Genomic DNA, 14,450 nt, shown 5'->3' on the forward strand with positions numbered 1-14,450 from the left:
CGAAAGTGAAAATAAAGGCCCACCTGGTCTGTGCTGGACGTATCATTTGGTTGGAGGGGGTGTGTCTGAGTAAGTTCAGTCACAATGGTTGTCGTGACAATGCAGTTACGCTTCACAACAGGTTCAGGAATTGTTTGCTTTCCTGTTAAAATAAGCGAATATAAGATATTACATAAAATTCATATAATATGAATCATATAATATCACGCCACATTTGTTTTAAATATTTTTGTGTTCCATCCATAATTTTATTACAGGTGTTCTGCACCAAAGTTTATCATTATTATAATCTAGTTGAAACTGACCATATTCCAATGACCGTAAAAAATAAACTGTTTTGATTTCGTTCATTACAACAGCTCTTTTTTTACAGTAACAGTATACAAAAAATATCAAATTCTTTAAAGATTAAATTAACACTTTTTAAGCCATTAGCTTTAATGATGCTCTGTTGGGACTTGGGAGGACATTGTGAGCTGTTTTCTAATGATGTGACTTCTTTTAAATGAGAAAAATATATAATTAAAATAACCTTCAGGTTCTGACTCAGACTGTGTAGATGAGATGTCTTCTTTGCTGGTTTCTTCCTGAATGCTAAGAGAAGATTCTTTTTCTTCCTTTACAGTCTCTTTCTCCTGTTCAGGAACAGACACGGGTGAGTTCTGCTGGTGGTGGGGAGTTTCTAATGCATGTAGCTCCTCATTTGGTTGACTTTGAGTGGCTGGCTTTGAAAGTGTGGAAGAGAATGGGACAGAATGCACCAGAGAGCCTTTAACACCACTCTGTCTGTTGTCGTTCTGTGTGCTCTCACCATTCAAACGCATAAAGCCATCGGCCTGTATTAAAAACAAAAAACACACAATAACATGAGTAAAATCTGGCCCTGGAGCTGTTGCTCAGCTCTACATATTCATTATTCATATTAATTCATTGGGTCATGTTTGTTAAAAAGTCTTGATTCTTGGTTATTGGGCAAAGAGAACATTCAATACTGTGGTATTACCAAATAGAAAAATAATTGTAAATGAACCTTTAGTGGATTTCGAGGCCCCTGGTTGAGTTTGGGCTGACTGTAGGGTTTTGGGGTGATAAGTGGCACATGCTTTGAGGATAAAGGAAGTGGACGTGCAGGCGCTGGTGGGACTTCGGGAGTTTTGATGGTTTTGTTAGGAAATTGTTCAGGTGTTTTGGGCTTTCTCTGCACTTGGTTCTGTGCCGTTTGCTGGCCTGTCGGTAAACTGTGCTGTGTTGGGGAACTTTGTGTAGGCTCTGCAACCTCTGCTTCTATTGAATGCGTGGACTGTTTCACAGGCTCAGGTAGAGGCGAGGTGCGCACGGGCGTAATGGCGGAAGGCAGTTTAGGGAGCTGAAGTTTCTCCAGTATGGCATCGCTGATGGTGAAGCGGAGAGCGTAGCGTTGAAGTATGGCTGCTTTCTCCTCTGGGGTGGAGGCCTTACAGTACTGTTCATGTAGCTCATGTTCCCGACGCACTCTGAGAAAAAGAAAGAAAGCTCAACTGCAAGGTCACAGGTTTGATTCCAGGGAAACACATGGGCTGTTTTCAAAATTGGCTCGAAACCTTCATTTAAAATTCTCTAAATTGTTTCACTTATATAATTCAAAGAAGAAGACGTAAATGAAAATGAGTGAATTAGGGTTATAATAGTTTACTAAAACTATGAAAACATTTCTGTTTATTAAAATAACAAAATATCTGCCAAAATATTATTTGAAAAACTTAATCTAAACGACAATTTTAAATGTTGCCTTAAAATACGTTTAAGTTAAGGCACAAAAATGATTAACTCATAATAAGTAAAAACTAAACAAATACTAAAATAAAAATGTATTTAACCTAAACAGCAATATAATAAACTATAATAATAATAACATAATAATTAATAAAAAATAAATATTGCTCAACATTTTAAGGGAAATCAACATAAACATTTATTAAATATATATATATATATATATATATATATATATATATATTTATTTAACCATTTTTATTATATATATATATATTATTAATGTTTATTGTTTAATACATAATGTATAAAAATAAAAGCAAATTCAAAATACTAATAAACTACAACGAAACTTACCTCCCATGTCCAAGACTACCTGTGAGTGTACATTAGAGCAAAACTTGTCATTGCTTTGCATCATGGGATTGAATTGAGTCTCGTTCAACATTCAAGGTTTCAGACGCCACTCCAAATGGCTGTCCCTTCAAATAGCGCCCTATATAAGGGTATGGGGCCTATTTAAATTAACTTAAATGAAATGTAAAAGTGGCCAGTAAGATTTCAGTTTAGCAGCTTAAATTGTAAGGGGTGAATTCAACAGCTGAGGTACATCTTGACAATTAAATTGTAATGGACAATATATATGTATATATATATATACTGTATATCCAGACCATCGTATGGTAAAGTAAAAAGAGGCAGACTAAGAGTTAGCATAAAAACCGTCCTTTAAATACATGAACGGTGCCATGCAAATCGAATCCAGCAGTGATTTTCCGGCCGAATTTTGAAACCGGATTTGCATGTTCAACGAATCAGATGCAAAAACAACACAGACAACCTATGCAAATAATCAGAGCTATCTGCACCAGGTAAAATGAAGCAGTGAGATATTCTATAAGATACTCAATAAGAAGTCTCTCACTTTTCCTCTACAATCTCTTTGTAAGTTTTGATGCTCTTCCTGCGATGGCCAGATCCTCCATCCGTGGACATCAGCTTCTCCATCATCTTCCTCTCCTCCTCCTTTTTGATCAGATCCTGAGAGGCACTTCGTCTCCGATTTTTCCAGCGTGCCAAATCCTGCGTACAGACGCAGGGAAAATGTAAAAACATCCAAATTACACGTGCATGCGTTTTGTGGGGGTTTGCATGACTCACGTCTTGCCACTGGTCCTCCTCCTCTTTGACTTTGTTGTACTGGTTGTGTAGGCGCTCATGTCGTGATTGGCTGTGCGTCTGAAGGTACGCCATCTCGTCCTCTTCATCGCGCATGTCAATCAAACTCATGCTCCTGTGAATAGCAAACAAGTCAAAAGGCAAGTTTGAAAGTTGCTTTCAGATAAAGGAAGGGTGAGAGCAAAAATCTACATGCAACCCTTTTAGTTGTTGAGAAGAAGTTTAGAGATGAAATGTTAGCATGATGCTAACTAGGAATGAAGTGGTTAAGTGAGAGAAATGTTATTAAGACCATGTAGCCAACAATTCAAATGGAACAACTACAAGAAAACTAAACATATTCGACAGTACAAGTTCTCGGTCTGTGCCATGATGCAAATGGATATTCTGTAGTGCATTTTTCCCTCAATATTTTCTCCCGTACAAATCAGTATAAACAGTAGGACTCAAGACCTTGACATAAACCAGAAATGTGTTATCCTGAATATCACAAATATTTACCTAAATGTGATTTCATTTATCGTTAATTTCAATACAATTACAAATCACTTAAACCAAAAATGCTGAATGTAATGGGTGAGTGAAAAACTCTCACCAACTAGCTCTCTCTTAAATCAAAATACCAAATCTGCTTTTTTGTAACTCTAAGTTTCATATTCATTTCATTGGCTAAGACATCTGATGGGGTGAAAATAGTAAAGATGGTTGAACTGTTGTGTTAGAGTCATTGCTATAGTGGAATGAGGTTAAAAGTATGTGCTCACATTTTATTCAAGAGAAAAATGTATCCAACACAGCAAAACGTGAGATAGATCCAATTGTTTACACATGCACATGTAAAGGCAGGCTTTACTAAGTTTACATGCATAAAAAAGAAAAATGTCAACATTAAGGAAACATTTGTATCTCAATGGAAATAGAGTATATGTGTTTCTAGTACATGCAGATGCTCAGTACTGCAGGAGCAACACAAAGAATGTCAGACAGAAAAGCATACAAAAAAGAAACTTACTCGGTTTCATTAGAAACACTAGTGGCTCTGAATCTAGGATATTAATAAATAAGAAAAAAGTTGAGCTATAAGAATAAAACATCAGGATATATTAAAACAATCTGTATAGACCTTTCCTTTAAAACAATTTTTCATTATCAACCTTTAGTAAATCCAACACTATACACTAAACACTATAATGTTTTTGTATAATATAATCAAAGTAAGTGTATAGACCCCCGCTGGTCCAGAAAAACGTTTTTGACACAAACGTTTGAACAAAATGCAACCATCAGATCAATAACAACTGAATCAAAATGTCAAACAAATATTTTTTAAGACTTAATTATATATATGAGAATAAAACGAAAATCTAAAAACCTGATACCAGAAGTGCTTCTTACATCTTGTGAAGTGGTCTGTACGTTTTTCTTTTATAAAGTTTCTAGCTCCTGTGCAACGACTGTTGTCATCAAAAAATACGTTAAAAATCTTAAAAAGAGTAATTTATTAAAGGAATAATAGCAATTTTTATTGTACCCCATTGAAAAAACTTAAAAAATTGTCTTTAATACTCTTTTAATCAATATCGCTCTGTTCTTTGAAGTCATGAACTTACGTTTTTACCCCCCCCACCGTTCTCACTGAAAAAGACTTATTTTCACTTTCCAATCTATTCCCAGGAAATACAATCTCTGCAAATAACCCGTTCCACTCAGAAATATTTCTGACAGCAGAAGTAAAAGATTTTAAATGTGATGTTAGCAATGGTAGCTGCTCAGCATACCGTGAAGAAACTATATTTTAGGTTTATATAGGGATGAGCAATTTTAATACGTTTCCTGTTTTTCCATTTGACAAAAATCACCTTGATAATGGTTTGACAATTACACCAATAAACAATTTAAACTAAAAACAGTAAAATGTAGACACACACGCATAAAATTCTATCTCCTTTCATGCAGAACATGGTAGAACACATTTCTTTCACCAGAATACTTGTTAATAATAATAATAAATTGGTCCTCAAGTGTTTTCTCACATTGGGGGGAGATCATCATCTTCCAGCCAAAGCGGCGGACGTGAGGCTTGTTCAGGCTTAGGGGAGGGGCTTTTGGGATTTGTCTCATCTTTAATAAGACTATCCTGTCCCATCAAACCCACAGAGCCCGACTCCTGCCCGTCCATCATCTGAGGGCACTTCCTAGGTGTGTCCTCAGCATCCCTTGGGGGTGTGGCAACAGCGCTAAGGGCGAAGCTGAGAAAGTTGCCATGGTTACTAAAGCAAAGCAGGGCTGTGAAAGGGAGGCTGAGGAATGCATTCAAGTTGTGTTTGGTTAAGCTAAACCCTCTCTGTTCTCAGACCAGCCAGAGATAACAGAGATTCAAGAGGAAAGAACAGAGTGAAGTCTTAAAGAGACTGAAAATGAATACTATACAGACCCTAAAACTATGTGGACACTTAAAGGAATGGAGCACTCGAAAAAGAAAATTGTGTCTTTGTTTACTCACCCTCAAGTTGTTTCAAACCTGTATACATTTCTTTATTCTGTTGAACACAAGAGGTATTTTGAAGATTATGGGACACCAAAGAGTTCTGGGTCAACATTGACAATCATTGGAGTTTATTATCTACAATGGTAGTCAATAGTGCCCCAGAACTGCTATAAACATTCTTTAAAACATATGTTTTGAGTTCAACAGAATCAAGAAATGTATACAGGTCTGGAACAGCATCAAGGGGAGTAAATGATGACAGAATTTTCATTTTTGGGTGCGCTATCCCTTTAAGACCCCCTTATTTTAAACTGCATCAAATGAGAAAGGATTTAAGTAAACAGTGTTTACTTCACAGAAAAATCAAACAAACACAATTTGCAATTCTGCAAGAAACAGACAGCATCTTAGGACATCAGGACAAGTGTTAAGTCGCTAATTCTAAAATTAAAAGTGAAACAAATTTAGTCAAACCTGCAGTTTCTCACCAGTGTGAAACAACTGTTTTCATTTGAATGTATCATCAAATGCAATCATGCAAATCCTACAATTGTAAGCGTATCTCAAGTGTCCAAATATCGGAGGCCACTGTAAACATCACAATACAATTTAGCTTACAAACGCACAAAACATTTTTTTGTGTGATTAACTTAAGGAACAGCAAGCCAGTCACAAACATTAGTAAACAGACAACACCCACAAAAGTCAGCGATCCACACAACTTTCATTTCTTAGAAACTCCAGAAAGTCACGCACCAAGACTAACAGCCTATGTTAATATACACTAATCCAAGCCATCTACTACACTAAACATTAAAATACTCAGATAGACACACTTCATTCCCTAAAGATCCGAACCTGTCCAGAGATGAATCGGTCTTCTTGAAGCACGACTGATTCATTCCCGTGATGGGAGAGGTTTTCTGTTTCACTGCACCCGGAGTGGGAAGAAATGCATTATAAAAGCCCCCTCTTGATTTTTGGTAAGCTCCGGTTCTTCGTGCAAGCATGTCATCCTTCTCAACGTTTGATAGGGGGTCTTCATCCCAACACTCATCTTCTTCATTGTTATCAACACTTGATGCGGGTGAACGCACAATGCCGGGGGTCTTTTGGGTGTTTGGTTCTTGGTCAAATGGTTCATTTCTGTCAAAATATCACATGCTTTTAAATCATTTGTCAGATAAGCAGCTGCACGTTTTGAGGTATCATTTATGCCTCTTGCACAAACTGTGTAGGTTGTGCCAATGCATAAGAATATTCTTAGCAAGCACACAACACATGAACAAGTTTTCCACCACTGCACCAAGCATGTTAGTCACACACATGATAAACCCTCAAACTTTAGTAATCTTACTCCTCCCACCTCTGTCCAATCCTGGTTCTCTTCGTCTTTATGTTTCCTTCCAGATACTGTAGGTCTCTCTCTCCACTCATACTCCTCTGGGTACTTCCTTTCTGAGCGGATAAAGCCAACACAGTGACTTCTCTCTTAGAGGCGGGCTGCGGGAGAAATCTGTTATACGACGTTCCCTTGGACGTCTTCTGAAACGCCCCTGTCCTGCGAGCCAGCATGTCATCGTTTGTTATATCCGGTTGCCTCTCCTCCTCTTCCTCCTCTTCATCATAATCTCTCTCATCTTTTGCCTTTACAGCGAGCTGCTCCTCAAGCGCCCTGAGCTGGGCGGTGCTTGAGGGTCCTTCGAGGTCAAAGGTGACAGGGCAGGGGGGTTTGGGGGGTATGACCACAGAGGTTCAGGGATAGCGTCTCCACTGAGTGAGTCAAATCATGATGTGGAAAACAGAGAAATAGACAGTCAGAAAAAAGAAAGAAAAAAGAGCAAATAGGAGGGAGAGGCAAGCAGGATAAGATGCAGTGCAGTGGGAAACAAAGCAACTGCAATGCAGCTACTCAAAGTTACAGACATACACAGGAACACAAGCTTTTACTCTCTTAGACAAGCACAAAAACACTTTTCATTCTATTTCCTTTTCTGTGATGTCCAGGCTCTGATATTTCAATTCAAACTGGTGCTGTAAGGCATTCATGGCCGCACTATTAAGTACAGTTGTTAGCATCATGCTAGCAGCCGTACAAGGCATGTGTCCTCCAGCTTCATAAACCCCAGTCAGATGAAGCCAACATGCTACTATTATTGCAGCATCGCTGTTCACATTCCCACGCGCCAGCATGTACGAGGGTGAGTATGTGCACCTGTGTCCAGGTTCTTTTCAGTATTTTTGTCTTATTTTTCAGTGCAAACATTTTTTTTAAATCAAGATACATTTACTCGAGAAGCAAAATAACTATATGTATTAACAATCTGTTAACTGACGGAAGCCTTTTTGAGCCTACACAAGAAGACGCATTTTAGAACTAAAATGGCGGTAACTCATGAATTCTTCAGAATTTCAGACTGGTCTTGTTTGAAAAAAGAAAAGTAGCTGAATATTACAAAAAAATCAAATACACACAAAAAAAGAAATTTTGTTAGGTTTATTGTAAATAATAAATTAAAAAAGACATAAAAAAATACGGGTTGCAAAAGGATAACAAAAAATCTAAGCACACTCTTTATAAAAAAAAGAATCAATTACTCTCCCAACATCAATTATTTTAAATAACACCAAAGAAATCGGTATTCTAGAGTCTTAGACCTATCCAATGATATATAGTTTGTCATGATATGATTAGAATTTACATGCACAATATTGACGCAAACTTAGGTGTCCCGTATACGGAACGGGTGACAGTTTACAGGCTACATATTGTGTTTTAAAAGACAGATCATTGAGTTTTTGCTAATAGGGTAAAAAAAGTATCTTCAATTAAGTACTTGAGTACAAAATTCATGTTTACTTTTAAGTAACGCAGATGTTTTTTTATGTAACTTGATTAATCTTAAGCCGTAAACAATTTCAAAGTCCATCAGACACTCTAGATATTGTGGGAATTCCAGTCCAGTGTCTGCTGAATTTAAACAGAATCAACGTTTTTACTATAAATAGTAAATTCAGACAGTAAATGTTTCTGTGGCTGTATATATTATATGTATTTATTTAGAAAATAAGACTAAAGCAAATGTATCTCAATTTAAGAATGCTCAGATATTTATACTGGAAAAGACAAAAATACTAACAGAGAAAGTGCAGTGATTCGTCAGAGCAGCCAGTTCTGGACAGGCAGTGTGTGTGTGTGTATTCTTTATGCACTTTCGGGAACTAAAATGTTACTGTCCGAGTAGACTCTGAAGGGGTCATATCATTAAACATAAAATGTTCCATGATTCTTAAACAAAATTATTAACATTTGAATCTAGCCTACAATACCTTTCAAAAGTTGTGTGTTACTTAACAGAAATGTTTTCATTATCTTCAGACCTAATTAACGTTTGGGTCAAAATTTGTTTTGAAGGCAACATTTCTTATTTTGCCAACTATTATTTAATTACAAAACTAATAAAACAATTTTTTTAAATGGATGACTTGGCATCTAATAAGAGCTCAGCATCCATCCCATTAATAAATGATAAACAAAAACATCCCAGAGTGATAAAAAAGTACCCATTTAGATAAACTACAGTCCAGCTTACGAATTAAAAAAAAATTCTCTATTCCATAACAGCATTTATCAAACCTGAGTTGCAAACATTTATACATTTATATGTCAACCACATCTGTTTCAAGTTCAGCAACCTATGCTGCTCTGTTGTGGTGACATAAGCAGGACATGGTATGAAAACTATAATATCTAATATCAAAAAATAAAATTAGATGTGACCCCTTTACATGTGCATGCACTCTGGACTGCTGTGCAAAAATGCAATGCACCTGCGGACTGCTCTCTTTGTCAGTATGGAGCCCATCCCTATGGTGGGCACAGCCACAGGTGCCATCGAAAGGAGATATCGAAGCTTCTCTGCCTCGTCTCTCTCTTCCTCTCCCCCTCCCTTATCCTCATCTATCCAGGAGGTACTCTCCATCTCTGTCACTCCCCCAAATGTCACAAAACGGCGCCGTTCGCCGGAGGGACGTTCCCGGCAACCAGGCCAGGTCGTTCTTGGCAACCTTCGCCTTGGAGGCGATAGAGAGGCAGCCTTTCTCAAGACACGACTGACATAGAGGGACAATGGGCTCGTCGCTGTTCACACGCACACACATACATGACACAGTTAGAAGAACAGAAGGAGAGGAAAATGTATAGCAATGAGGAAACGTGAAGTCAGTATGGGAAACTTGATGTTAATGATGTAAGAATTGTTATGAGAGAGATGACTGTGTGATTCGCAAACACGCCAAAAATATGCCAAGCCACACCCACAGATCAGACGACTGATATCTAAAACAACCAATCACAGCTCATTTTGATTTGAGGGGCGGGGTCATACCACAATAACAGACTGTCGTGAAAAAACACAAATTATTTTCTTCTATTTGAATAATTCAATGATTTAATTTATTGATAAATAATATATGTCGGCTCATCATTTATCATTAATAATTGAATCTTACTAGATCAAAAACGTCATCCATAATTTTGTGTGCAATATGCATCAGACAGTTTGCAAACAGACTGTGGCCGTATCATTTGAGGCTGAGACTAATCCAAGCATGGCCTTTGAGACATATGGAAATCCCTGGTATGTAAGAGAAAGTACTATGAATGACACAGTCCTGGATCTGGCTCAATGTCTCTCATTCAACAGCTTTATGAGCTCTTTCTGTCTTTTTCTCTCAGAGCATCTCTTGGCTTCAATGGTTGCCGTGGTGACGGCTGTTTGCTAAAGATGGCTTCCCTCTACAAACAGATTTGAGGCTCACAAAGGCGCACTTTAAAAATCTACAGCTTAACAAGACACAGAGCTCTCTTACGCAGCACTCATGGCTTCGACACGGCAATTTTCTGGACCATGAGGCTTGAGTGATTTAAATTGATTTGAGGCCACTCTCTCTGCTAACCAGGCGTGACATAATACCATTTCAGAATCAATTCATTTGTCTTTTCACGCAGAAAGAAAAATTCGAAGCCATTTAAAAAGAAAATAAGTATGTAGCAACACTAGACTAGACTAGACAGAAGTATTTTGGAACCTGCGATGAGTAACAGGATTTGATGGAACACTCTGGGATTTAATAAAAGTTAAAAAAGGAAAAAATTAGTTATTAATAAATAAAAAGAAGTTAAATAATTAAAATAATAACAAAATCAGTTGGGAAGTACCAACACAATATCACGGTAATTCTAAACTATTTTAAGAGGTGGCTAATACAATTGAATTCGTAGAATCTTATTTGTACGTTTTAGTACGATTTGCTTTCGCACCAGTGACGTTAGGTTTAGGGGTGGGGTTGGGGGAGGGGCTTCAGTATGCCATCTTTCTAATAATCTTATGTTTTTGTAAGAGTCACACTATACGAATTGATAAGAATTAGCCACTTCTTAAAATAGTAACGATTGTGAAGTAGATATAAAGATATTTGACTTCAATCCACAAAAAATATGTGCGCAAATGAACCTATTTTCTATATACGTTTCGCTAACATTGCCATTAAGTTATAAAAACTTTATTTCTATTTGTAACAATGAAACATTTTACTAACAAGAATAATGTTTTAGAACATTTATAAATGACATGTAATGTTGATAAAATGCTCTTTTAACAAGAATATTTTTTGATAACTTTGAGAGAATCTTTGGCCTAGAAATCAATTCTGAGCCAAGAAGTCAAATCTGTGACACGTCTTCAATTTGTCAACCGAAACTTTTTACCTATTTTATTTGTTAACTACCAAATCTTGGATAAATCCTAAAAAAAGGATGATACGTCAGTTCATGTCAGGTCAGGGGTCAGAGGTAATGGTCACCTGCTCTCTGTATTCATCTTGAGTCTCTGCCACTTCTCCAGGTCTGACTGAGTGATGGTCGTTTGAGCCAATGACTGGCGAGTATCTCTCTGTGGGGCGGGCCCACTCTGGCCCCGCCTTCTGGCCAGGTCATCTTTCTTGACATTGGGCACCACAACCCTCCCCCCTGCCTCTCTGTCTGCCCCCTCTTTATTCTCCTCCACACGTTCACTCTCTTTCTCAGGGGTCAGGAAGAGGTTGTCCTTGCGAGTTATGATTGACACTTCGGCAAGGTTGGAATCAGCTTCACTGCAGATCAGTATGGAGGATAAAAAGCTGATCGATCAAGTCATCAAAACAAAGTCACAAAAGATAGAAGTCACACAGCAGCATGCTTGACTAGATAAGGTTGCTACTTAAACATGAGCCCAATAAGTTGCTATGGTACCACTATATGAACTCTCCTGAATTTAGGAGTCACTCCTGTACTTCATACACACACAGAATCATTTTTTTGGAGTTTCAGTGTTTGTGTTTTGAAAGACCTGTTGTCTGTATTTATCTTGAGCCTCTGCCATGTCTCCAGGTCTGACTGAGTGATGGAAGACCGGACCAATGACTGATGAGGATCTATGGGAGGGCGTGGCCCTCCTACAGACCGCCTCTTTGCTAGATCATCTTTCTCAGGGTTTGGGATGACTGTCCTCTGTTCTACCACTCTCTCATCGTCCTCATCTCTTTCTTTCGCTTTCTTTTTTTCAGGATTCAGAAAAGGATTGTCCTCACGAGTTATGATTGACACCTCAGAGGAGGTGGAGTCAGCCTGACTGTGGTAGAAATGTAACGTCAAATGAAATATTTTAAATGGAATATTCACTCGAAAACACACAGAACAGCAACAACGTCCACGTCCAGAATAAACACAGACAGAACAGATCAGGAAAAAGAAAATAATATTGTTATCATAATATTAATATACCACATTAAAGGCATATACTGTAAGGGAGATTTTTAAATTTGAAGGATTTTTTATGTTTAAAAGACAAACATTTAAGTAGTCAAATAAGGTATTTTTCCAATTTGGTTATGAATTCTATTTATGGTTATTGCAAAACCCTAATGCAACTATGTAATGTATTTTAAGAGGACAGTTTACTAAACAAAAAAAATCATCACTTTTTCACCCTCATGTCAATCCAAACCTATAGGACTTACTGTTTTCTGCTGAACACAAAAAAATATTACGAAGAAAGTTGGTAATCAAACAACTTCGTCCCCCATTGACTTCCATTGTAACAACATAAAACCACAGAGACATTTCTCAAAATGTCCTCTTTTGTATTTTACTACAGAAAGAGTCAAATCGAGATTTTAAATGACAGATGGTGAATAACTGATGACAAAAGTTTTATTTTGCATGAACTACCGTCTTTGTAAAACCAGCATAACTTCTCAGACCATCATGAGACCCCCATCCCTTTCTCTCACACCTCTTTTTCTCCTGTTCCATCTTCTCCATCCTCTCCAAAACCGTGTGCTGGGACGCCAGTCGGATACCCTCCCATTTCTCTCTGTCCTTCAAGCTACAAGAGCTCGGCAGGAAGTAATGCGTCACACCGGGTTTGATCTGGTTCATGCGCGCCCTGCGAGAAGCGAGGTCGTCCTTTTGGACATCTGGAACTTTTCTGTCTCTCTCTTCGGCATCATCTTCCTCATTCGAGTCCCACTCATGCGGAGCGGCAGTCCGCAGGAAGTCATTGTCACGTCGAAGAATGATGTCAGGAGAAGGTGATTTGGCTTTATTGGCCTCCACAGCAACCACGTTTGGACTGAGGGGACATTTAAATACGGTTTGGTTCCATATAGGGAGTTCAATATCGCCTTTATTCCAAGCCAGACTAGCATAACTAAATTAAAACAAACTACTTAGTCCAATAAAGCAAACAAACACTTTATTAACCAAGCACAAACAGAATCAAATGAGTCAAAGAGTCCATGCACATCCAATTGATTCACTAACTGAATATCGTTACACAACCAATATAACCCTGAAATATGACTACACAGACTTACAACAAAACACCAAAAAGCCTGTCCATCATTTCACTCCATGCTAAAGCTTCACAATTATTAAGCATTTGATATTAAGTTCAGTTTGTTTTGGATAGCCTTTAAAAACAGTATCACATGTTTTTAATGTAAATTGTATTAATCAATATCAATAAATCAACAAACATGATTTTTGTTGCAATCATCAAGTCCAAATCCATGCAACAACGTAGATGATACATTTCTCCACATAACAAAACCCCCAAAATCCTCAAGTGTACATAAAGTACCCAATGGAGCAATCTTAGATTAGATAATTTGAACAAAGACACGATGGTTCAAGATTCCAGCACACAAGCTTTGTGGTCACCAGACCTGATTTTTACCCAATAGGCCTCACACACAAGCAGTTAGCAGTTTGAGTCGCTGTGCACGCATGCCATAACAATTGCTGACCTGTAATATCGCACAGCAGCGGGCAAAACTTTAATCCCCGATTTCTCCAACTTTCTCATTTTCTTGAGCTCCGCCTCATCAAGCTCCACCCATTTCTCACCTGCCCAGGTGACAGTTTTCTGGAACGCAGGGCTTCGGGACACAACAGCCCCCTCTTTTGATACATCTACATTCTCTTCACTGCGGAAGAGGGTGGGATAATGTTTTCAAAGCGCAACCGCCGGTAAACAACACGGGATGATTCAAACAAAACCCACATACGAACAGATTTCAGAGAAAAGAAGAGTTTTCCAGCTACTACAAGAGAAACCCACAGCCGTGATTACCTGAGAGGTCTATCGCCTCCTACAGGTGATGTTGACATACTCCTTCTGTCTTCCTCTCTATCGCTCCTCCTCTTCCTCAGAGGGGCAGGTAGGTAGGTGGTCTGGTTGCTTTTGTTCGGCAGGTACTGGTTGAAGGGAAGAGAGGCGCGGGGCTCTTTGTAAGACACGCGGCGGGCAGACATGTCATCTTTGCGAACATCCGGCAGCTTTCTTTGACTGCCGTCACCTTCAGAGTCTGTACATGTAATGTAAATGTAAGAAAAATTAACTTTTTGAGTTTTTACTGATACATGGTCTCTCAATAATTGAACAACTGTAAGTATTGTAAAAATATGGTGTTTTAATTTCCGCATGTC

The 14,450-nt window shown here is 38.1% G+C and overlaps 1 protein-coding gene across 1 annotated transcript in view; it reads right to left on the reverse strand.

Moving 5' to 3' along the window:
* Positions 1-14,450, reverse strand: part of LOC130434379 (LIM and calponin homology domains-containing protein 1-like) — a 40,317-nt gene that overhangs the window by 8,066 nt on the left and 17,801 nt on the right. Inside the window, 8 exon segments of the mRNA XM_056764520.1 lie at positions 24-142; positions 533-836; positions 1,031-1,493; positions 2,678-2,835; positions 2,914-3,046; positions 11,285-11,572; positions 11,809-12,090; positions 14,095-14,329. Of these exon segments, the coding sequence (XP_056620498.1) occupies positions 24-142; positions 533-836; positions 1,031-1,493; positions 2,678-2,835; positions 2,914-3,046; positions 11,285-11,572; positions 11,809-12,090; positions 14,095-14,329 (1,982 nt within the window).

Source organism: Triplophysa dalaica, chromosome 2 (assembly GCF_015846415.1).
Source record: "Triplophysa dalaica isolate WHDGS20190420 chromosome 2, ASM1584641v1, whole genome shotgun sequence".
NCBI classification, from domain to species: domain Eukaryota; kingdom Metazoa; phylum Chordata; class Actinopteri; order Cypriniformes; family Nemacheilidae; genus Triplophysa; species Triplophysa dalaica.